The sequence below is a fragment of the Culex quinquefasciatus genome, chromosome 3, assembly GCF_015732765.1.
Source record: "Culex quinquefasciatus strain JHB chromosome 3, VPISU_Cqui_1.0_pri_paternal, whole genome shotgun sequence".
NCBI lineage: Eukaryota > Metazoa > Arthropoda > Insecta > Diptera > Culicidae > Culex > Culex quinquefasciatus.
Genome location: NC_051863.1, coordinates 55,242,898 through 55,270,046, shown reverse-complemented (window position 1 = coordinate 55,270,046; position 27,149 = coordinate 55,242,898). Strand labels below are relative to the sequence as shown.

Sequence of the window (27,149 nt, the reverse complement as noted above, 5' to 3'; positions counted from 1 at the left end):
CTATTTGCTAAAAAGATCTTCATAGAAATAATCATAAAAATAGAAAATAAATTGCTTCTTTCAAACATGAAAAAAACAAGGACACAACTCATCAAAAACAGCAATCTTCATAATCGCATTGATTAGAGCAAGAACGCTGTAAACAATGCTCGTTAATTTGCATTCCTCAAAATTTTCATGCAAAGTCTCAAGACCCGGGTTTTCTAAACCAACCAAAATATAACTCATATGGGAAATCCTGATTCATGTCGTTTCCCTCCCCCTCACAATCTGTCCTTCCTTCAAAATGTTTTCTCTTCAGAGTCCTCCTTCTTTTCCGCGCAGCCACGAATCCATGAAGAGCGTGTGCATGATTTTCAACTAAATGGAAATGAAGAGGCGAATTGTTTCTGTATAAAATATAAATAAACTTTAGAAAATTACGAGCGCGTCTTGTTTGGAGCTTTTGTTAACCCCTCCTTCTCACAAAATAAGTAGGAAAAAAGCTCTCGTTGTTGTCATCACGTCTTCATATTCCCTTTAGAGGCCACCCTTTATGAGCTTGTGTTTGAAGGCGGGGGCGGTTTCCACTTGCAGCCACGCGACCAGCAAAGTCAAGTCAAAGTTCGCTCCTCCACCCACCGCCAGTTTTGTCCTTTTCATTGTTCTGTTGCCTTGGGTTGATTTTAGGAGAGGTTGTGGAACCTTTGTTAATTTTTATTTATTAAAGTCTCCTTGTCTTCTTGTCTTCTTGTCTTTTTGTCTTCTTGTCTTCTTGTCTTCTTGTCTTCTTGTCTTCTTGTCTTCTTGTCTTCTTGTCTTCTTGTCTTCTTGTCTTCTTGTCTTCTTGTCTTCTTGTCTTCTTGTCTTCTTGTCTTCTTGTCTTCTTGTCTTCTTGTCTTCTTGTCTTCTTGTCTTCTTGTCTTCTTGTCTTCTTGTCTTCTTGTCTTCTTGTCTTCTTGTCTTCTTGTCTTCTTGTCTTCTTGTCTTCTTGTCTTCTTGTCTTCTTGTCTTTTTGTCTTCTTGTCTTCTTGTCTTCTTGTCTTCTTGTCTTCTTGTCTTCTTGTCTTCTTGTCTTCTTGTCTTCTTGTCTTCTTGTCTTCTTGTCTTCTTGTCTTCTTGTCTTCTTGTCTCCTTGTCTCCTTGTATCGTTGTCTTGTTGTCTCATTGTCTCGTTGTCTCGTTGTCTCGTTGTTTCGTTGTCTCGTTGTCTCGTTGTCTCGTTGTCTCGTTGTCTCCCTGACTCATTGTCTCCTTGTCTTCTTGTCTCTTTGTTACCTAGTCACCTTTTCTTTTTTTTCCATTTCTTATTTTTCTTTTTTTCTTTTGAGAGAGAAAAAAATAAAAATAGTATAATTTTTATTTTTTTCTCTCTCTCTTTAACAAATATTTTTTTGTCAGCTTTCTGCAATTTTCAACCCCAAACTCTCCTGCAAAACTTGCTGTCTCGTGCTTTATTGCACGGAGTGTGGGACAGCCGAGCAAGATAAATAAATTTTCCTCCAAGGACCAGCACAACCAACTGGCGGCAGCGAAAAGCTCATATGAGTGAGTGCTCGGAAGATAACCGGCGGCGGGGAGCGGTCCCTCGACGATAGATGGCGGAGAGCCCGCTGATTGTGACTTTTTGACATCGCTTGCACCATTTTATTCGTTTACTGCTGATGACAACCAACGGATTGGTGAGGTCAAGTGAGGGGGGAAGAAAATTAATTGAGAAAGAGAACTTTGACCAACCTTTTTTTATTATTACGAATTATCTTATGCAATGTTATTTGTTATGAAATTTTAAATAATTATCACAATCTAAAAATTAATTGACACTATTGCATTACCCATTGAAAATTGAAATGTTTTACTATTTGGGTAATTCTCCGCCAACTCACACAGCAGTTGCCCCGACCCCTCTTTGATTTGCGTGAAACTTTGTCCTTAGGGGTAACTTTTGTCCCTGATCACGAATCCGAGGTCCGTTTTTTGATATCTCGTGACGGAGGGGCTGTACGACCCCTTCCATTTTTGAACATGCGAAAAAAGAGTTGTTTTTCAATAATTTGCAGCCTGAAACGGTGATGAGATAGAAATTTGGTGTCAAAGGGACTTTTATGTAAAATTAGACGCCCGATTTGATGGCGTACTCAGAATTCCGAAAAAACGTATTTTTCATCGAAAAAAACACTAAAAAAGTTTTAAAAATTCTCCCATTTTCCGTTACTCGACTGTAAAAAATTTTGGAACATGTCATTTTATGGGAAATTTAATGTACTTTTCGAATCTACATTGTCTCAGAAGGGTCATTTTTTCATTTAGAACAAAATTTTTCATTTTAAAATTTCGTGTTTTTTCTAACTTTGCAGGGTTATTTTTTAGAGTGTAACAATGTTCTACAAAGTTGTAGAGCAGACAATTACAAAAATTTTGATATATAGACATAAGGGGTTTGCTCATAAACATCACAAGTTATCGCGATTTTACGAAAAAAAGTTTTGAAAAAGTTACTTTTTGCGTTTCACGAAATTTTAAAATGAAAAATTTTGTTCTAAATGAAAAAATGACCCTTCTGAGACAATGTAGATTCGAAAAGTACATTAAATTTCCCATAAAATGACATGTTCCAAAATTTTTTACAGTCGAGTAACGGAAAATGGGAGAATTTTTAAAACTTTTTTAGTGTTTTTTTCGATGAAAAATACGTTTTTTCGGAATTCTGAGTACGCCATCAAATCGGGCGTCTAATTTTACATAAAAGTCCCTTTGACACCAAATTTCTATCTCATCACCGTTTTAGGCTGCAAATTATTGAAAAACAACTCTTTTTTCGCATGTTCAAAAATGGAAGGGGTCGTACCGCCCCTCCGTCGCGAGATATCAAAAAACGGACCTCGGATTCGTGATCAGGGACAAAAGTTACCCCTTAGGACAAAGTTTCACGCAAATCGAAGAGGGGTCGGGGCAACTTTTCCCGATTTCGTGTGAGTTGGTAGAGAATTACCCATTTGATAATCATCAAAGTGAACATTAAATTCAGAATTAAGTTTAAAAAAACAGAGCTCATTTTAGAGCCACTCAAAAGACGATCCCCAGCAAGAGCAAGAAAGGCAAATCATGGATGTCATTTCAGATTTTGCTTGAGCGCTTTCTCAGGACAATCTAAATTCATAGCAAAATTATGATTCTATCTGTCGACGTTTGTCCTCCCTATCGTTGGTGACACAGTCGAATTTCGTGAACAATCCATTTGCTTCATTTGTTTCATTTGTTTCATTCGATTCATTTGATTAATTTGATTCATTTGATTCATTTGATTCATTTGATTCATTTGATTCATTTGATTCATTTGATTCATTTGATTCATTTGATTCATTTGATTCATTTGATTCATTTGATTCATTTGATTCATTTGATTCATTTGATTCATTTGATTCATTTGATTCATTTGATTCATTTGATTCATTTGATTTATTTGATTCATTTGATTCATTTGATTCATTTGATTCATTTGATTCATTTGATTCATTTGATTTATTTGATTCATTTGATTCATTTGATTCATTTGATTCATTTGATTCATTTGATTCATTTGATTCATTTGATTCATTTGATTCATTTGATTCATTTGATTCATTTGATTCATTTGATTTATTTGATTCATTTGATTCATTTGATTCATTTGATTCATTTGATTCATTTGATTCATTTGATTCATTTGATTCATTTGATTCATTTGATTCATTTGATTCATTTGATTCATTTGATTCATTTGATTCATTTGATTCATTTGATTCATTTGATTCATTTGATTCATTTGATTCATTTGATTCATTTGATTCATTTGATTCATTTGATTCATTTGATTCATTTGATTCATTTGATTCATTTGATTCATTTGATTCATTTGATTCATTTGATTCATTTGATTCATTTGATTCATTTGATTCATTTGATTCATTTGATTCATTTGATTCATTTGATTCATTTGATTCATTTGATTCATTTGATTCATTTGATTCATTTGATTCATTTGATTCATTTGATTCATTTGATTCATTTGATTCATTTGATTCATTTGATTCATTTGATTCATTTGATTCATTTGATTCATTTGATTCATTTGATTCATTTGATTCATTTGATTCATTTGATTCATTTGATTCATTTGATTCATTTGATTCATTTGATTCATTTGATTCATTTGATTCATTTGATTCATTTGATTCATTTGATTCATTTGATTCATTTGATTCATTTGATTCATTTGATTCATTTGATTCATTTGATTCATTTGATTCATTTGATTCATTTGATTCTTTTGATTCATTTGATTCATTTGATTTATTTGATTCATTTGATTCATTTGATTCATTTGATTCATTTGATTCATTTGATTCATTTGATTCATTTGATTCATTTGATTCATTTGATTCATTTGATTCATTTGATTCATTTGATTCATTTGATTCATTTGATTCATTTGATTCATTTGATTCATTTGATTCATTTGATTGATTTGATTCATTTGATTCATTTGATTGATTTGATTCATTTGATTCATTTGATTCATTTGATTCATTTGATTCATTTGATTCATTTGATTCATTTGATTCATTTGATTCATTTGATTCATTTGATTCATTTGATTCATTTGATTCATTTGATTCATTTGATTCATTTGATTCATTTGATTCATTTGATTCATTTGATTCATTTGATTCATTTGATTCATTTGATTCATTTGATTCATTTGATTCATTTGATTTATTTGATTCATTTGATTCATTTGATTCATTTGATTCATTTGATTCATTTGATTCATTTGATTCATTTGATTCATTTGATTCATTTGATTCATTTGATTCATTTGATTCATTTGATTCATTTGATTCATTTGATTCATTTGATTCATTTGATTCATTTGATTCATTTGATTCATTTGATTCATTTGATTCATTTGATTCATTTGATTCATTTGATTCATTTGATTCATTTGATTCATTTGATTCATTTGATTCATTTGATTCATTTGATTCATTTGATTCATTTGATTCATTTGATTCATTTGATTCATTTGATTCATTTGATTCATTTGATTCATTTGATTCATTTGATTCATTTGATTCATTTGATTCATTTGATTCATTTGATTCATTTGATTCATTTGATTCATTTGATTCATTTGATTCATTTGATTCATTTGATTCATTTGATTCATTTGATTCATTTGATTCATTTGATTCATTTGATTCATTTGATTCATTTGATTCATTTGATTCATTTGATTCATTTGATTCATTTGATTCATTTGATTCATTTGATTCATTTGATTCATTTGATTCATTTGATTCATTTGATTCATTTGATTCATTTGATTCATTTGATTCATTTGATTCATTTGATTTATTTGATTCATTTGATTCATTTGATTCATTTGATTCATTTGATTCATTTGATTCATTTGATTCATTTGATTCATTTGATTCATTTGATTCATTTGATTCATTTGATTCATTTGATTCATTTGATTCATTTGATTCATTTGATTCATTTGATTCATTTGATTCATTTGATTCATTTGATTGATTTGATTCATTTGATTCATTTGATTCATTTGATTCATTTGATTCATTTGATTCATTTGATTCATTTGATTCATTTGATTCATTTGATTCATTTGATTCATTTGATTCATTTGATTCATTTGATTCATTTGATTCATTTGATTCATTTGATTCATTTGATTCATTTGATTCATTTGATTCATTTGATTCATTTGATTCATTTGATTCATTTGATTCATTTGATTCATTTGATTCATTTGATTCATTTGATTCATTTGATTCATTTGATTCATTTGATTCATTTGATTCATTTGATTCATTTGATTCATTTGATTCATTTGATTCATTTGATTCATTTGATTCATTTGATTCATTTGATTCATTTGATTCATTTGATTCATTTGATTCATTTGATTCATTTGATTCATTTGATTCATTTGATTCATTTGATTCATTGGATTCATTTGATTTATTTGATTCATTTGATTTATTTATTCATTTGATTCATTTGATCAATTTTAATCATTTGATCAATTTGATTCATTTGATTTATTTTATTCATTTGATTCGTTTGATTTATCTTTTATGGATTTATGTCCAAATTTTCAACCTCATTTTCCAACTGTTCCTTGTTTTTCCTTTCTGCAAACGAAAATGTAACGCGATCTCTGCTCGAGATTTGTACTCAACATGAGTGTTGTTTTCCCGGAGGCAACCTTCGCAACCCCAGCCCGTTCGAAATGAAAATTAGCATGCCACTTTTAACCCTGTGCGTGCACGTGTGTTGTTGCTCTGAACGAAATAAAACTAGGTCGTACGAGGATTGCGTACTTTGTCTTCTTCTTTCGAGAGCGTTGATGTAATCGCTGCAGGAATTTCAATAAACCGGTTTCGTTTTTTTTTTTCGATGACAATTGCCGGGAATAATAATTTGCGCCTCGAGAAGGGGATTTATTTCAGAAATTAAAATTCCACCAAAGAGGGAGTCGCTTTCAGCATTCCTAACCAACGCGCTTTAAGCAGCAGCAGCACTAACCGGCCCTTAATCATGCATCACAATCTGAAAATTAAATTGAAAAACGAAATCTCTGCTTTCAAATTTGCGTATCATCCCCAAAACCGAATTCTACATTGAGTTTTTCAACATTTTTTTTTTGTTTATTTTTTCACAGAACGGTGGCGCCAAGGACGGTCTCGACATGAACGTGGGCCCCGCCTGGCAGAAGGGCTACACCGGCAAGGGCGTCGTCGTGTCCATCCTCGACGACGGCATCCAGCGGAACCACCCGGACCTGCAGCAGAACTACGTAAGTGTGGACGAAACTTGTTTTGTTTTTGGTTTCATTAAAACTGGAGCTGTTTATTTTTTTTAAATTTGCAATTGAAACATAATACCACCCGTTTTAATTTTCACCCCGACCCAACCTATGACTATTTTCTAGTTCAAAATAATGTATTGATTTCACCTGTGTGTGCTTGAAAAAAAGCAGGATTTTAAAGGTTTCTTGAATTGAATCATTTTTTTTTTTTCATTGGAGTGAAACTGACCAACACTTTCGAGGAAAATTGGTTATCGCTCCTAAAAATGCTTGTAGGAAATTCAATATCTATATTTCCATTTCAAAAGGGAAAAGCATTAAATTACATGTTTTATCGTTGCAATTCATGCTACCTCAAAACAAAAATTAATAAAACTTATGTAGATAATAAGAAAACTTGTTTTCAAACTTTTCCATAATTTCTGCAACGAGAAATACCCAATAAAGCTACGAATTGATTAAATTGATTGAGTTCTGTCAGTTTGATTAGTGTGTGTGATGCCTTCAGCGAAAACTTCAAAAGCACTTTCCCCGCTGGCAGTCACCCTTTTCCCGAAGGAAGTTGAGTGAATTTCCTGTTCCGGTGCTGCAAGCACCGACACTGTGCTTTAATCTGTACGGCCAGACTGCCGATCTGCGCTTCAATCTTCAGTCCATGGAATGTCCCTGCAAAAGGGCAAACCTGCGGAGACGGAGAGGAGTTTTCCGGAGTGCTATAATTAAATTTTCATCCTCCGAAGTGGCAGTGGCATCATGAAGACCATGCTAGGAAGTAGGAGTGGGGGGTTGAGGTGAAAAAGCTCAATAACTGGGAGCTTCCGGGCGAGTAAATCCCGCTGATGGGCGAAGGAAATTGATCTCCCCCCTTTGAACGGGAAACTCTCGCCGTGGACTCAGTCTCAACTCAGTCTGTGATGGTTGGCAGCTTGCCAACGGTGGCCCGCCACGCCGCACTGGGTGGAAAACCTGGTAAGCCGATGGCCAGCGGTGTTGAAATACAAAAATACAAAAATACAAAAATACAAAAATACAAAAATACAAAAATACAAAAATACAAAAATACAAAAATACAAAAATACAAAAATACAAAAATACAAAAATACAAAAATACAAAAATACAAAAATACAAAAATACAAAAATACAAAAATACAAAAATACAAAAATACAAAAATACAAAAATACAAAAATACAAAAATACAAAAATACAAAAATACAAAAATACAAAAATACAAAAATACAAAAATACAAAAATACAAAAATACAAAAATACAAAAATACAAAATACAAAAATACAAAAATACAAAAATACAAAAATACAAAAATACAAAAATACAAAAATACAAAATACAAAAATACAAAAATACAAAATACAAAAATACAAAAATACAAAAATACAAAAATACAAAAATACAAAAATACAAAAATACAAAAATACAAAAATACAAAAATACAAAAATACAAAAATACAAAAATACAAAATACAAAAATACAAAATACAAAAATACAAAAATACAAAATACAAAAATACAAAAATACAAAAATACAAAAATACAAAAATACAAAAATACAAAATACAAAAATACAAAATACAAAAATACAAAATACAAAAATACAAAATACAAAATACAAAATACAAAAATACAAAAATACAAAAATACAAAAATACAAAAATACAAAAATACAAAAATACAAAATACAAAAATACAAAAATACAAAATACAAAAATACAAAAATAAAAATACAAAAATACAAAAATACAAAAATACAAAAATACAAAAATACAAAAATACAAAAATACAAAATACAAAAATACAAAATACAAAATACAAAAATACAAAAATACAAAAATACAAAAATACAAAAATACAAAATACAAAAATACAAAAATACAAAAATACAAAAATACAAAAATACAAAAATACAAAAATACAAAAATACAAAAATACAAAAATACAAAATACAAAAATACAAAAATACAAAATACAAAATACAAAATACAAAAATACAAAAATACAAAAATACAAAAATACAAAATACAAAAATACAAAAATACAAAAATACAAAAATACAAAAATACAAAATACAAAAATACAAAAATACAAAAATACAAAAATACAAAAATACAAAAATACAAAATACAAAAACAAAAATACAAAAATACAAAAATACAAAATACAAAAATACAAAATACAAAAATACAAAAATACAAAAATACAAAAATACAAAAATACAAAAATACAAAAATACAAAAATACAAAATACAAAAATACAAAAATACAAAAATACAAAAATACAAAAATACAAAATACAAAAATACAAAAATACAAAATACAAAAATACAAAAATACAAAAATACAAAATACAAAAATACAAAAATACAAAAATACAAAATACAAAAATACAAAAATACAAAAATACAAAAATACAAAAATACAAAAATACAAAATACAAAATACAAAATACAAAAATACAAAATACAAAAATACAAAAATACAAAATACAAAATACAAAAATACAAAAATACAAAAATACAAAAATACAAAAATACAAAAATACAAAAATACAAAAATACAAAAATACAAAAATACAAAAATACAAAAATACACAAAAATACAAAAATACAAAAATACAAAAATACAAAAATACAAAAATACAAAAATACAAAAATACAAAAATACAAAAATACAAAAATACAAAAATACAAAAATACAAAAATACAAAAATACAAAAATACAAAAATACAAAAATACAAAAATACAAAAATACAAAATACAAAAATACAAAAATACAAAATACAAAAATACAAAATACAAAAATACAAAATACAAAAATACAAAAATACAAAAATACAAAAATACAAAAATACAAAAATACAAAAATACAAAATACAAAAATACAAAAATACAAAAATACAAAAATACAAAAATACAAAATACAAAAATACAAAAATACAAAAATACAAAAATACAAAATACAAAAATACAAAAATACAAAAATACAAAAATACAAAAATACAAAAATACAAAAATACAAAAATACAAAAATACAAAAATACAAAAATACAAAAATACAAAATACAAAAATACAAAAATACAAAATACAAAAATACAAAAATACAAAAATACAAAAATACAAAAATACAAAATACAAAAATACAAAATACAAAAATACAAAAATACAAAAATACAAAAATACAAAAATACAAAAATACAAAAATACAAAATACAAAAATACAAAAATACAAAAATACAAAAATACAAAAATACAAAAATACAAAAATACAAAATACAAAATACAAAAATACAAAAATACAAAAATACAAAAATACAAAAATACAAAAATACAAAAATACAAAAATACAAAAATACAAAAATACAAAAATACAAAAATACAAAAATACAAAAATACAAAAATACAAAATACAAAAATACAAAAATACAAAAATACAAAAATACAAAAATACAAAAATACAAAATACAAAAATACAAAAATACAAAAATACAAAAATACAAAAATACAAAAATACAAAAATACAAAAATACAAAAATACAAAAATACAAAAATACAAAATACAAAAATACAAAAATACAAAAATACAAAATACAAAAATACAAAAATACAAAAATACAAAAATACAAAAATACAAAAATACAAAAATACAAAAATACAAAAATACAAAAATACAAAAATACAAAATACAAAAATACAAAAATACAAAAATACAAAAACAAAAATACAAAATACAAAAATACAAAAATACAAAAATACAAAAATACAAAAATACAAAAATACAAAAATACAAAAATACAAAAATACAAAAATACAAAAATACAAAAATACAAAATACAAAAATACAAAAATACAAAAACAAAAATACAAAAATACAAAATACAAAATACAAAAATACAAAAATACAAAATACAAAAATACAAATATAAAAATACAAAAATACAAAAATACAAAAATACAAAAATACAAAAATACAAAAATACAAAAATACAAAAATACAAAAATACAAAAATACAAAATACAAAAATACAAAAATACAAAAATAAAAATACAAAATACAAAAATACAAAATACAAAATACAAAAATACAAAATACAAAAATACAAAAATACAAAAATACAAAATACAAAAATACAAAATACAAAAATACAAAAATACAAAATACAAAATACAAAAATACAAAAATACAAAAATACAAAAATACAAAATACAAAAATACAAAAATACAAAAATACAAAAATACAAAAATACAAAAATACAAAAATACAAAATACAAAAATACAAAAATACAAAAATACAAAAATACAAAATACAAAAATACAAAAATACAAAAATACAAAAATACAAAAATACAAAAATACAAAAATACAAAAATACAAAAATACAAAAATACAAAAATACAAAAATACAAAAATACAAAAATACAAAAATACAAAAATACAAAAATACAAAAATACAAAAATACAAAAATACAAAAATACAAAAATACAAAAATACAAAAATACAAAAATACAAAAATACAAAAATACAAAAATACAAAAATACAAAAATACAAAAATACAAAAATACAAATATGCAAAATCAAATATATTGAATATATCTCACATTCATAAAGTTCAACCCTTTTAAGGGTGGGCAGCACCACCCAAAGTTGCGTCGCGACGCGCGTCATTATCGTTTCTCATTAGTGACGCGCCGCTCTGTTTTGATGTCGCAAATCAAAGAAAATATTTTATTACCCGGGCAACTCACTCCCTTGCTTAATGTCGTTCGTTACTGCGCAGAAGGGTTGGGGATGAAGTTTTTTTTCCGGGAAAAACTTGCCCGATAGCATCACCATCATCATCGTTGCGTTGACGTTGGACAGGATAGTATCCAATATCATAAAATTTTCGCTTCGATGTCGCCTGCCATAATCATCATCACCATCACACGGTATCTCTTCGTCGCATCTTCTTGGAAGAGGCGATGTCGTCTGGTGTCTTTGGCGTTGAGTCTTTCGAATTGCGTCTTTGAGGAAAATAAACTTGAAAAAATTAAGAATTTTGAAAATTAATTCAAATTTTTTTGTACTGCTACTGTTAAAATACTAAAAATACATAACGTAAAACAATTTGCACAAAAACTCAAAACAAACCCACTTCACAGTATCGGCAAGGCAGCACAAAGTTCGCAGACGGGGTGTTGATCGAATTTCGTTTACAAGCAAGTTTAGCGCGAGACGAGCTCGGAAGTTGATTACAGCTTCTGGTGCAACTGCACTTCCCTTCAGGGTGAAAATAATTGAAATATGACCCGCAACCGGCGGCGAGGTCGTCATCGTCGATGCACCATCGTTGTCACAAACAATGCTATTTCAAAGGAAAACGCTTTTTTTTTGCTGCTTCTTTGAAGAAAACTATAATCAACTTTTGAAATTGAACTCGATGCAATTTCCTTTGTGATTGAGTTACATCTTTGTTATCTGTTATGTTTAATGTCACTGACTTTTATTAAAATAAAAATCAGCTTCAAATGACCTTATGTCAAAAATCAGAATTAGATTTCATCATCTTTAATCGCTCGATTAAACTCCCCAGAATGACACGACACCAGCGTTAACTGAAGTGTGTGAAAACAACGCCGAAAAAGTGTAATTAAACGAAAACGACTCGAAAACAACCATCCGCCACATCATCAACTTTGGCAACAACATCGCGTGCCCAATTTAAACTTGACTCAATTCCAGCGAAGATCCTCTGCCACACATGCGACGGCGAAAGCACTTTTTTACGAGCTTTCCTCCGCAGCGTCAAAGCTCAAACCACACGCACACTCACTCAATTTAAATCGGCAGGTGCTAAATTAACGTTAATCCCCTCGCCTTTCCACGCACCCTTTCACTTACCTACTCGGAAATCAGAAACGCTTCTTTTGAGCGCAGAATTTTTAATTACTCCTGGGAAATGTGCTCCTCAACCACATTTTCCGCGGGATGACACTTGTGGAAAGGGGGTGGAGTTGAGGCGGGGAAGGTTTACTACAGGTTCACTTGAGATAATTTGAAATGGGACAAATTTACGGTGGAGTTGAAATGATTTTGTTTGTGTTTGAAAAAATTAAAAATGCATATTTTTGTAAAAAAAATCTTTTTGCAAAGTTTTTCTCGCCCCTTTGGCTTCATCCATAAAGTACGTCACGCTAAAATCAGCTAAAATTTACCCCCCTCCTCCCCTTAGTCACGCTTTTCCTATACTTATAACACGCTTGTTCAGACCCCCCCTCCCCCCCTAGAGCGTGACATACTTTATGGATGACGCCTTTCTGCAAAACCGGTAAGAAAAATTTAAAGGAATTTTATTTATTTTTTTTCGATAAAATATAATCAATTTTTTAAATTATAAATATAAAATTTTTAAAAGACTTATCAATACTTATTTTGAAAGTTTTCAAATGAGCGATTTTTTGTCAATTGGCTGATTTCTTGCATTTTTTTTTTTTGCTTTTTTTACGCCCGCGCAAGGCTCCATAAAATTTTGACAGCTGTTCATTCAATATTCGAATATTTGAAAATCTGTATCTTTTGACGGAATGTTCTGATCGGTTTGGTGTCTTTGGCAAAGTTGTAGGCATTGATGATACAGAATATATTTGATACATGAAAAAAAATGTCGATTTTTTGTTAACATGTTTTTTAAACAAATATTCAATTTTCCAAAATCCATTTTTTATATGATTTGGTATGATAATATTTCTTATGAAATTGTGAAAAAAATCCAATAAAATTGCCGAAGGGACATTCAAGATTGAACCTCAATTTGCTGAAATACAGCGAAAAAATGAAGTAAAGTAATACAATAATTGAAGTTTTCTAAGTCTTATCAAAACAGCCTTTTATTTGTTAGTATCAATATTTCTGAAACCAATGTTCCCATTGGAAATAATGAAAATATATAAAAATTTTTGATCTTTTCAAAAAAAGTTTTTTTTGTGCAGTTTACACATGTTTAAACATGTTATATTTTGATTGGAATATTCAAGGTTGTTAATTGATAGAATTATCGTCGATAATATTATCGTCTGACGATAACGTTAATCTATCGTTATCGTTATCGTTATTCGGTTATTATATCGGTGATAAATTTATCGCCGATAACGGAAGATAACTCATTTTTAAAATCTTTCTAAAATCATTTGATTCTACTTTATCATGTTAAATTTCCATTGCTTTCAGTTTCACTAACATTTTTTTTTTTTTTGAAAATCTGGTAAGTTTCAAAGTAAACTTATTAACAAAATACTGTTTTTTCGAAAATACTCAAATTTTCATAATTTGCAATATGGGTATCAAACGAAGCGAAATGTTGTATGCTTTTTCACTGATTAGAGTTTTTTTAAATACTCAAACTTTCACAAAATACCGAAGTTTTTCGGAAATACTAAAAAATTAAAAATATTCAATATAAGTATCAAACGAAGCGATATTTGGTATACTTTTTCACTATATTAGAGTTTTTTTGAAATTACTATTTTTTTACAAATTACCGTATTATTCCGAAAATACTCTAAATTTCATAATTTGCAATAAGGATATCAAACAAAGCCAAATTTGGTATGGCTTTTCAATTTTTAGAATACTGAAATTTTCACTTGTTACCGTATTTATTCGAAAATACTCAAATTTTCAAAATTTGCAATATGGCAATATTCCAATGTTTTCACCAAATACCGTTTTTTCGGTAATTGGGAACTGTTACAAAATTTGCCACATGGATATCTTTTCTTTTTTTGAGTTTTTTTTTTAAATACGGAAATTTTCACAAATTACCGTATTTTTCGAAAATACTCATATTTTCTGAATATGCGATATGGGTATCAAACGAAGCGAAATTTTGCATGCTTTATACATACATTTCAATTGTGAATGCTTCATATACAATTTTGCGTTGTTTGATTACCGCAAATTGCAAATTGAAAAACAGTTGATTTTTTTTCGAAAAATATGGTATTTTGCGAAAAAATATATTTTCCAAAAAGAGCTTAAAAAATGTAAAAAAACATACCGAATTTCGCTTCGTTTGATACTCATATTGCAAATTGTGAAAATTTGAGTACTTTCGAAAAATAATATATTCTTAGTGAATGCAATGAAAATTTAACATTATATGGTTGAATTAATTGATCTAAAATTGCATTTAAAAATGAGTATTCGTCCAATATCTACGAAAAGATAATCACCGATAGAATTACCAATGGAATAGAACAATCGTTATCGTTATCGAGCCTCGATGTTTTTATCGTTAACAAACTTGGTAATAGTATTTGATTTTTTCTGAAATAAAGACTAACTTATTCAAAAACTGCAAGAAAATTTTTGAAGACTGGTACAAATATTGTTGATTGAATTGTTTGAAGTTTCGATAACTAGATCAAAAGTTATGTATAAAAATGTGTTTCCACATATATTCGGATCTCATTTATTCGCATGTAAACGATGTCCGGATCCATCATCCGACCCATTGTTGGTTAGGTAATCGAGAGACTTTTAAAACAAGCTTACAACATTGAAAATCTGGCAACCCTGTCTCGAGTTATGACCACTTAAGTGATATTTATGTACTTTTTTGAAGCCGGATCTCAATTAAATTAAGTTATATCTGTGTACTTATTATTCTGGATCTAAAAAAATATGCGTTCAAACCACTCATATTACCCATTGTTGGTTAAAAGTGAGGAAAGCATCAACCACATAGGTGGATTAAGTTATTTTTCTCACAAGAATTAATTAGGCGCATTCAATCTTGATTAAAATCAGGATACTTTTGGAGAAGCCATCGAATATTGAAGAAATTTTTGGAAACTTGTAAACATTGGAAATTTGAAACAATTTAAGCTAGAAAAGATTTTTACCGGTAAGAAAAGAACTTCAAAAGTTATGCCTTAAAATCAATTTGACCAAGGTTTGTAACATGAGTGGTCAGACAAAATCGACATCGTCGCGTAAATTATAGAAAAGGTATTTTGAAGACCTTTTCAATGTGCCCGAAAGATTGAAAATATATAAAAAAAAAACTTATCTTGGAATTTTGTTAATTTTTGTTATGTTAAATTTTCCAAGGAATTCTATTATAATAACTTCATACATAGGCTTTTTGGTCCCAAGACCTTAAAGCTGTTTTGAAGGTGTTTGAAAAAGACATTTTCAAACGTTAAGCTAAATTTTCAAACTACAAACTACTTTCCTTAAAAATCCAGCTAATCACAAGGATGGCAAGGAGATATGATTTATAGAAAAAACAGGATCTTGAGAAAATCGATGAAAGTTGAAATTTTTCGGAGTACCAAATCAAAGCGTAAGTCACTCAAATGGCTAAACAAAAATTAGGGTGCATCGCCCAAGGAGCCCCCACACGTTCTTTTAATCGTGCTGTTTTCGTGGAGAATTGCTGTAAAGATAGAACTTTGGGCTTCATCCATAAAGTATGTCATATAAAAGTCGGCCAAAATTCGTTGACTACAAAGAGTTTTATTGAATTTATAAATTTGTGATCTTTTCCTCATTATGCCAATGGTGTAAATTTGTAGCTTTTGGTATGAAATCTTCAAATACACATTCCCACTCCCGCACAACATTCCACTCTTTCGTCCCCACAAACGCTGAATACTGATTAAGAATCGGGATTAAACGGCCTTGCTCGCTCGAAGTTTCATCTTCACAGAACGTGGCACACACAGGCATCTTTTTTACACCCCCATATTCCACGTGGAGATTGCGCTGCGCGCCAAAATCCCGGCAGGTTCCAGCCAATCCTGGCAACACTGCTGGCTGTATCTTACACATCGATTTTCATTAAATTAATGATGATAACACGGCGACAGCGACGAGAATACAAGAAAGTGACTGCCAAGACGACGACGACGACGAGGACGACGATGTCGTTGATGATGATGGCATAGATCAAAGGTGTTTACAACGTTTTTACGCGAGCTCACACTTTTCCTGCGGCAAAAGAGGTGGGGAGGTTCTGGCACTATGTGCGTGATATGGGACGTGGGTTTTGGTGCAGATTTAACGGATGTGAAGGTAGCTGGTAAATATCTGCAGGGCTTTCGAGCAAGGATTATTTGTCTTTGCTAGGATGTAGGGATTTTCTCAAAGAGATCGATTCGGATTATGAATTTGATAGATCTTGGAAATCTAAAATTAACGACTTTCAACGATTTCACAGATTACCTCAATATCCACGAATAAATATTAACCTTCCAAAGAGTAGGTTAATCCGAAGTTGATCTCATCCATAAACCAACCGTTCCCAAGAATTCACCCCCTCCAAAGAATGACTCAAGTCTTCAACGGCGGTGCAATCACAAGACAGATTTTGAATCAAGACTATGATTAACACCATCTTCAGCGCCCGAGCTCGAGCTCCGACCATCCGAAAACGATGCTAATCAAATATTTGCCCAACAATTCCTTCAATCAGCCGTCGGAGCTCGTGCTGCTGCAGTGATTGATTTCATTGCTTTCTAATCGGATCAGGATATCGAAGGAAGCTGCCCCGAGGAGGTGGTGGATGATGATGATGATGATGATTCCCTTCCTGGGAAAGCGGAAATCCTCGGCGCTCCGGACGACTTCAGGATATTCGTTTTGTTTTTCCTCGAAAATCAACTCCACGGCACGTTAAATGAGCTGGCAAGGGCACTGGTCATTAATATTTTATGATGCTCTGACCGGGGAATTCGTAACTTGCTCAGCTTCCCGTTTGAAGGAGTCCGGGAATCACTCCAACTCGGCTCCGCTGAACAGGAACGTTATTAGAGTCTGGATGGTGGATATCGATTTTGACCTTCACGGATATTGGTCATGTTTATTACACGATAAACAAGCCATATACTGTCAGATTTTGAGTTGAATTTAAGATTGAATTATCAATTTAATCTTTGGTTCTTTTGGCTAAGTTCTTTAATTCTTTAGTTCTTTAGTTCTTTAGTTCTTTAGTTCTTTAGTTCTTTAGTTCTTTAGTTCTTTAGTTCTTTAGTTCTTTAGTGCTTTAGTTCTTTAGTTCTTTAGTTCTTTAGTTCTTTAGTTCTTTAGTTCTTTAGTTCTTTAGTTCTTTAGTTCTTTAGTTCTTTAGTTCTTTAGTTCTTTAGTTCTTTAATTCTTTAGTTCTTTAGTTCTTTAGTTCTTTAGTTCTTTAGTTCTTTAGTTCTTTAGTTCTTTAGTTCTTTAGTTCTTTAGTTCTTTAGTTCTTTAGTTCTTTAGTTCTTTAGTTCTTTAGTTCTTTAGTTCTTTAGTTCTTTAGTTCTTTAGTTCTTTAGTTCTTTAGTTCTTTAGTTCTTTAGTTCTTTAGTTCTTTAGTTCTTTAGTTCTTTAGTTCTTTAGTTCTTTAGTTCTTTAGTTCTTTAGTTCTTTAGTTCTTTAGTTCTTTAGTTCTTTAGTTCTTTAGTTCTTTAGTTCTTTAGTTCTGTTTGTTCTGTTTGTTCTGTTTGTTCTGTTTGTTCTGTTTGTTCTGTTTGTTCTGTTTGTTCTGTTTGTTCTGTTTGTTCTGTTTGTTCTGTTTGTTCTGTTTGTTCTGTTTGTTCTGTTTGTTCTGTTTGTTCTGTTTGTTCTGTTTGTTCTGTTTGTTCTGTTTGTTCTGTTTGTTCTGTTTGTTCTGTTTGTTCTGTTTGTTCTGTTTGTTCTGTTTGTTCTGTTTGTTCTGTTTGTTCTGTTTGTTCTGTTTGTTCTGTTTGTTCTGTTTGTTCTGTTTGTTCTGTTTGTTCTGTTTGTTCTGTTTGTTCTGTTTGTTCTGTTTGTTCTGTTTGTTCTGTTTGTTCTGTTTGTTCTGTTTGTTCTGTTTGTTCTGTTTGTTCTGTTTGTTCTGTTTGTTCTGTTTGTTCTGTTTGTTCTGTTTGTTCTGTTTGTTCTGTTTGTTCTGTTTGTTCTGTTTGTTCTGTTTGTTCTGTTTGTTCTGTTTGTTCTGTTTGTTCTGTTTGTTCTGTTTGTTCTGTTTGTTCTGTTTGTTCTGTTTGTTCTGTTTGTTCTGTTTGTTCTGTTTGTTCTGTTTGTTCTGTTTGTTCTGTTTGTTCTGTTTGTTCTGTGTGTACTGTACAAACTTGACCAGTTATGTGTATCAAAGGATGTGTATCTTATCAAATCAACTGCTAATCCAGCAATCTAAACAACAAATCCAATGAATGACCTCCTAACGAGCGTCGAATGTTTTCCACCATGAATATCTAATTTTGCCCTTTTCCCTCTTCGGCGAGGAAAAATCATCCTTTCCAAGTTCTGTGCATGATTGATGGCAGGATAATGCGATGGCCATGCTGCGTGTATCCTTGTTATATCCTGTTGAGCCTGTTGCCCTCTTGACCAACAAGCCCTTCTTCTGGTTTGTTCGTTCATCCTCCTGGAACGAGAGTAGCCAACAGAATAGTGCGGGGGTGCGCTCCTACTAATGAATTCAACATGATTTTCCCGGAGCTGCCATTCGTGGCGTGGAAATCAAAACCAATTTACCTTGGCTCGTTACTACGCGTTTGCAGGGTTTCATCATTTGAGTCAGAATCAGCGCGCGAACCAATTGATTGATGGAAAAGTACGGCTTTGAATGGGGTGGGCTTATTGACTTTTGTGAATGCAGTCCAACATGGTGGTCCCACTAGATTAAAATCGAACGCAGCTCAATGGGGCACTTGTTTGAATTCAAATGGGCGATGCCACAGATTGGGGCTTTTGGCACATTGCTGAACGGATTTGTTCCATTTTTGGACGCTCAAGTATTCAACGGATGAAATGTGTGGTGTAATGCGTCAAGGGTGTGAGTTGGTGAAAAGCCTTTTGTAAAATTTTGAAGAGTGCTTGACAAGCATTGAATTAACAAATTCAAAAACAGTACTGTGTAAATTGAAACGTTGAAGTGATGAGCAAGACTAAAAAAAACAATTTTAAATCTGAATGGCTAATCATAAGAACAACAAAACAACAGAACAAAGAACTTATTGAACAACTGATCAACTGACAGCTACAGTTATGCTTGATTTTTTTTCATTCCCATAAATTTCCAATCTGCGAACGATAAAGTTCCAAAAACAAAACAGACAAAAAATCAAAACCAGTGCTGCCAGTTTGTCTCCGCGGTCGTCATTCAACCGGGCCAATATCATCCGTTTTTCCGAGAGGCCATTATGAGCCGGAGTCCTTATTTATTCCCACGGCAGTGGCTGCTGGATCGGTTCCAGTTCCAGGCGCTCGCGCACTCACTCAGTATTGCAAGAACCCATTCACATAAACAACGGTACGGAACCTATCTGCTTGCCAAACGATTTGACCTCACTTTTTATTTGCAAGTGGGGAACATAACTTTGGGGCCAGGTCAGTTGGTTTTCGATGATGACTCTCTCTCTCTCTCACTCTGACCGAGGTTTATGATGTTGGTGGGGGAAATTGTGTGTGGTTTATTAGAATTAGTTTGACAAATTGCTCAAAATGCTGCTCCAGTTTCATCTTAAAATATGACTTGCAAAACTAATAATTGAATTTTCTCATTTCTATCTATTTCAGGTAAGTGTCACCAAACAACACCCCATCGAAAGGTATTCTTCCAGATTTCAACAGAATAGAAAATTGATCGAATCGAATCAATTCAATCGAGCTTACCGTAAATAAATAAACTCTCTCTAATCTTCACAAGAAATCGCCCGAGAAAAGGCCTACTGAACAATAACATAAACTGACAGTCGAAGCAGCTTACAGCCGATAATCGGTTCTTGCTGTTTGCCATAAATTGGACAAATCCCCCCCCCCCCCCCTCCCAACCACCACCACAATTCGTTCGAAACTCAATTGTTCATGACTTGCCACAGTTGGCTCTTAGAACGAAAGCCATCTCGGTTTGTTTTTCTTTCAATGAAGAGCAGACAATCACCTCCTCACTGTGGTTGTGGGGGGGGGAGGAGTTCAAATAGACACTCTGCAATGTTTGTTTACTTTTTTGATTAAAGTAATTTTTCGCAGAAAGCTTACAAATCGGTTTGCTTTTTGAAGCCTGAAATCAAGTAAAAGACACAATATTTTCATTCATTTAAGTTTTCTGGTTTGAAAAAAAAAACAATCACCTTGAGATTGCTGTGGAAAATCACAAACCCATGCTGAATAATAATTTGAAGTATTTTGACTATGAAAAAGTTACCGATTGTCAAAGTTTAAATAGTGATTTTTGTAGTGTTTTCAAGCATGATCAGTTATTAAAAATACCTATCGATCACGATTTTTAAACTACATTCAATGTAAGCTAAGAAACAATTTCGGAATGCTTTGATCTTTGGATTCAAATCAGGTCAGTTTTAGAGAAATCAAATTCGCAATAGGTTAGGTGCGGCCTTTGATAACAATATAAATGGAATGTACAGTATGTAAAAAAAGTATTTACACCCCTTGGGCACTATGCACATATTGTGATGAAACATCTAAACAATTTAATGTTGACAGAAACCTAGTACTACGTTTTGTTCAGAAACTCATGCCAGACATTTTGCTACAAAAAACTCATGAAAAGATGATTTCTATAAAAAGTTATATAACAAATACTATTACGAAACTAAAAAAGGTGCAAAAAAAGTTTGTACACCTTTCGAAAAATTAACATAAATAATGTTATTTGTTGACAAATCACCATAAATCCAGTCTCCCAACTCCAAATAGGCATCCTTGACTGATTAAAAAATAATTTGGATTGAATATAAAGTTTACTAACTACTTAGAATAAAAGTTTATATAACTCTGGAAATTCTATATAAAACTTATCTAAACTTAATTTTGCAAACTTTTAATTCAACTAAATGTCAATATATTACCATAGAATTGCTAAATAAACATTTTGGAGTGGGTATAACACCGTTTTGGGGGTATTTGTATCGATAGAATAGATTTTTCGTTGGAATTTCCAAGGGGTTTCCAGCATCGTGTCAGACTGGTCACTAATCCGGAATTACTTGGAATTTGAGCAAGTAATTCTGTAATTCCGGATCTACTGAGTAATTCCAGAGTAATCCTGGTAATTCCTAATAATCCCAGTAATCCTGGTAATTCCATGATTCTTGTTTGTGAAAACATACTTCAGAAAATAATAAAATAATAAAAAATAACTGTTTAAAAGATAATTTCGATAAACCTTTATAATTCTATTTATTGCCTATTAATTTTCATGTATGAAACCAAAGTTACAGCTAGTACGGGATCATTCGGATTTTGAGTAAGTAATTCAGTAATTCCAGAATTTCTCCGCAATTCTGCAGTAATTCCTATAATTCTGGAATTACCTAGTAATTCCGTAGTAATTCGAGTAATTCCATAGTTACTCAGTAATTCGTGTATTTCCCATTAATTCAAGTAACTACTAGTAATTCTTAAAAGGTAAATCGGCAGAATGCATTTTGTTTTTCCTTGATGCTTTTTTGGTTGTAAGAAGTACAGAGCGAATTCGAAATGTCCGCCAATTTGGATGCTCTTTAATTCAAATGTATTCGGATGAAAAACACTCAAACGTCAAAATCAGTTGTCAAACTGACGTTGATGTTTACCACATTATTCGATGATTTCCAAGTAGGGCGTCCAATTTTCCAGGGTTTTGAGTTTACCGGAAAACGGAAAAAATATATTTTTTATCCCGGGAAATTTTTGAAAACGTCATGAAATCTATGTTTTCTTTATATTAGTGTTTTTAAAATCAAACTATTAGCACAATACTATTAAAATAAATCTAAACAGGGATAGCACTTTTAGATAGTCTTGAAGTTTTTTTTGTTCTTTGTTGTGCTTTGAATTTTAAATGCACTCGAACGCCAAAATCAGTTTTCAAAATGATGTTGATATTTACCCAATTGTTCGATGATTTCCAAGCAGGACGTCTAATTTTCCTAGGTTTTGAGTTTCCCGGAAAACGGAAAAATATTTATTTATTCCCGGGAAGTTTTTAGTTTTTGAAAAAGTCATAACATCTATGTTTTCTTTATATTTGTTATGTTTTTCAAGCTTTAAATTTATAGAATCAGCTCAATACTATTAATATCAATCTAAACAAGGATAGCAGTTTTTAGATAGCTTAACATTCCAACGCCCAAGGCTCCAAAAAAGTTGGAACGGTAACTTCAACTCGCTGGTTCTCGGGCATAACTCAACCAATCAAGATGACTCTTCTTTCCAGTGATTTTTTAGATGTTTAGATGATTATAGAACTTTGCAGAACTTAATTCGATCAAATCTGTAATTTTTGCGATCAAAAACATCGTTCCAACTTTTTTTTCGCATGTAAAAAAAGTCGCCAAAAAATCCGCGGCGGCAGTCGTTTAAAAAAAGGTGGAACGATGTTTTTGTTCGCAAAAATTACAGAATTGATCGAATTAAGTTCTGCACAATTTTAGGATCTAGACATTCTTACAAATGCTGAGTAATGCCCGAGAACCAGTGAGTTGAAGTTACTGTTCATCCTTTTTTGGGAGGCTTGGGCGTCTGTGTAAGTTGGACATGCGTTGGGCGTTCCAGTGTTAAACAAATTTTTGCTGTTCTCTGTTGTGCTTTGAATTTTATATGCACCACATTTCTAATTCAAATTAAATAAGTATCTTATAAATATTTATTTTTTTATTTATTTCCATATGACATGAATAAAACAGCTTGAAAATTGGTTTAAGATGTCTAAAAATAAAAATGACAACAAATAAAATGGTACCAATTTATGTAAATTTTAGAAAAGTTTAAACTTATTAATTGTAATACTAATGTAATTTCCAGGCCAAATTATGATTTCTGTTTAATTTCGGAAATTCCCCGTACAACATATAAAAATCCCGGGGAATTTTGTGCCGGGAATTCCCGGGATGGACGTACTATAGAGTTATCTAAGCCCGATCTCACGCACACTAGCTTACCATTTGTTTTTGCTGGCGGGTACAAATTTTAACCTAGAAATCCATCGTGTACGTACACGCAATACATGCGCACGTAGATTACTCTATTGCCAAGCACGTGGTTTTGAGCATTTGACAGCTGTCATTCGATCCAATTCTCAATATGCTGGAAGCTAGGCAGTAATTCCAAGTTATTTTTATAAATTTGAGCAATTCTGCGTGGTTTCTGGAAATCTTAAGTAATTCTGGGAAATCAAAGTAATTCATGACATATTGCCAGTAATCCTGGTAATTCCATTTAGACTGGTCAGTAATCCTTGATGCTGGAAACCCCTTGGGAATTTCGTACCAACCCGGAATTACGTCGTCGGAAAATCCGCCGGCATCCGAACCGGTCCACAATTCTTAAGTCAACCTATGTGGCATCGGAAAGGGCATAAAATTTCCGATCTTTTGACAATGTAGGTTTTCGTAACGTTCTCGTGGCTTACTGCCCAGGTTCTCGTGGATTTTGCCCAGATCGGAAAGATGTTGGGTATCATAGGTTGACTTTTCCGACGACGGATTTTCCGACGACGTAATTCCGGGTTGGTACGAAATTCCAACGAAAAATCTATTCTATCGATACAAATACCCCCAAAACGGTGTTATACCCACTCCAAAATGTTTATTTAGCAATTCTATGGTAATATATTGACATTTAGTTGAATTAAATGTTTGCAAAATTAAGTTTAGATATGTTTTATATAGAATTTCCAGAGTTATATAAACTTTTATACTAAGTAGTTAATAAACTTTATATTCAATCCAAATTATTTTTTAATCAGTCAAGGATGCCTATTTGGAGTTGGGAGACTGGATTTATGGTGATTTGTCAACAAATAACATTATTTATGATAATTTTTCGAAAGGTGTACAAACTTTTTTTGCAGCTTTTTTTATTTTCGTAATAGTATTTGTTATATAACTTTTTATAGAAATCATCTTTTCATGAGCTGTTTGTAGCAAAATGTTTGGCATGAGTTTCTGAACAAAACGTAGTACTAGGTTCCTGTCAAACTTTAAATTTTTTACATGTTTCATCACAAAATGTGCATAGTGCTCAAGGGGTGTAAATACTTTTTTTACATACTGTATGACCCTACACCACGTCCGGGACCGTAGTGTAGGGGTAAGCGTGATTGCCTCTCACCCAGTCGGCTTGGGTTCGATCCCAGACGGTCCCGGTGACATTTTTTGAGACGAGATTTGTCTGATCACGCCTTCCATCGGACGGGGAAGAAAATGTTGGCCCCGATCTAACCTATAGAGTTAGGTCGATAGCTCAGTCCAGGTGCAGGAGTCGTCTCCCTGGGTCTGCCTCGGTGGAGTCGCTGGTAGGCAGTTGGACTAACAATCCAAAGGTCGTCAGTTCGAATCCCGGGGTGGATGGAAGCTTAGGTGTAAAAAGAGGTTTGCAATTGCCTCAACAATCAAGACTTCGGACATTTAGTTTCGAGTAGGAATCTCGCAATCGAGAACGCCAAGGCAATGCTGTAGAGCGAATAATTTGATTTGATTTTGTATGACAAAAGGTCGAATGGACAAAAGGACGAATAAATAAACAGTTTACAAAACAAAACTTTTGATGTGGGCCTAAATACACAAATATTAAAAAGCAGGTATGGAAAGGTGATTTCAACGGTTTTCTTTTATTTCACTTCTATATTCTTAAAAATGTACAGGTCTTCTGAAAAAAACTTGCCCCCGGATTGTTGGAGACTTTTTGAAAGGAGGAGCGGGGGATCGGTTAGAGGGGGTTTATTTTTTAAAATATAAGTAAACCCGATCGATTTTTTTATACAACTATGTTTTTGAAGTCAGATATTTTATAAGATCCATTGCAACAATTAAAGATAGATTGAAATATGCTAGAGAACTTGCAACAAGCAAGACTTTGCATTTTTCGAAACTATTTATATTTGAAATGTAAAATTATCTGAAATATTCTAACGATTTTCATTAATCAAATAAAAACTTACAAATCTTTTGAGAAGTTAGTAGTAATTTTAAAAAGACTCGATAATATTTGAAAGAATGGAAAAAATCAAGAAAAAATCACAAAATTATTGCGATAATCAAGAATAGGTTGTTTTTAGAAATAAAAATAAACTTCCAAAATTTTTTGGAAGGTCGAACTTTTCTTTTAAAGAACTGTTCATGTTTGAGCAGTTCCAATTTGACAATCACGAAAAGGTTGTTTTTAAAAATAAAATAAAAAATAAAAACAGAATTTGAAGTCGAACTTATTTTCGAGAAACTGCTCATGTTTGAAAAAATGGATAAACTCACAAAAATATGTGAACAGTCAAGAATAACTTGTATATTAAATAAAAATAAACTTGCAAAATATTTTAGAAGCCGAACTTTTGTTCAAAGAACTGCTCATATTTGAAAGAATGGAAACACTCACAAAAATATTACGACAAACAAGAAAAGGTTGTTTTTGAAAATACAATAAAATTTGAAAAATATGTTGGAGGTCGAATTTATTATTGAAGAACTGCTCATGTTTGAAAGAATGGAAATTTTTTCAATAAATCGGTTGGAAGTTATTCTATAATTTACAAGAAAATCAGATTTGTTTGTCAGTATTTTTTCCCCATTTTTTAACTTTTTTTTTCCTTTCGACGTTTTGTCCATTCGACCTTTTGTCGCACATCCAATTTGATTTTGTTTAATAAAAATGACTATTCATTATCTGGCAACTCAGTTCATACTCATGAGTACCAATGAAAATTTTCCATTTTTTCAATGAAAGCATTTTTTTAAGACAAAATATTGTTTGGGCAAAAAAAAAAGCTCAAAAATATGAGTAATAAGTAATACGTGTATTGTTTCAAAAAAATAGAAATGCCTTAAATTATTGATGCGAAGTTAATTAAAATTGGCTACATTAGGATAAAGTAGTTTATGCAACAAGTTGCAAAAAGAGGATTTTTTCAGCACGAGTCATAAATACGAAGAGTGCTGAAAAAATCAAGTTTTGCAACGAGTTCCATACAACATTTTTTGCAATTCCAAAAAACACCCATTGATTGAACTTTAAGTCTAATTTTCATATATTTTGTCAAAAAATCGTTTAAATCAAAAAAAAATGTTGAAAAATGTTACTTTTCGAAACAAGTGCTGAAAAGTTCAACTTTTCAGCACCCATTTGAGTGCTGAAAAGTAGAACTTTTCACCATTTATTTTGAAAGTGTTGCTATTCGATTCTGTTATTTTTGGTACAGAAAAGTAGGCTTTTTCGTCGTTCAAGAATGACAGGAAAAGAAACTAGTTTCACGACGGAATTGCAAAAATGTTATTTTTTATGTTTAGTTTAGTTTCTTTCTTGACCTCAAGAATTTGTAAATTGAAAAGGACTTTTTTAAA

At 31.1% G+C, this 27,149-nt stretch overlaps 1 protein-coding gene across 2 annotated transcripts in view; it reads left to right on the top strand.

Annotated features, from left to right (window-relative positions):
* The window catches only part of LOC6048628 (furin-like protease 2), a 614,884-nt gene that overhangs the window by 509,997 nt on the left and 77,738 nt on the right, over window positions 1-27,149 (top strand). For both annotated transcript variants that reach the window (XM_038260446.1, XM_038260447.1), the window contains exon 5: window positions 6,707-6,841. In XM_038260446.1, coding sequence (XP_038116374.1) covers window positions 6,707-6,841 — 135 coding nt within the window. The remainder of the gene's footprint in view (window positions 1-6,706; window positions 6,842-27,149) is intronic.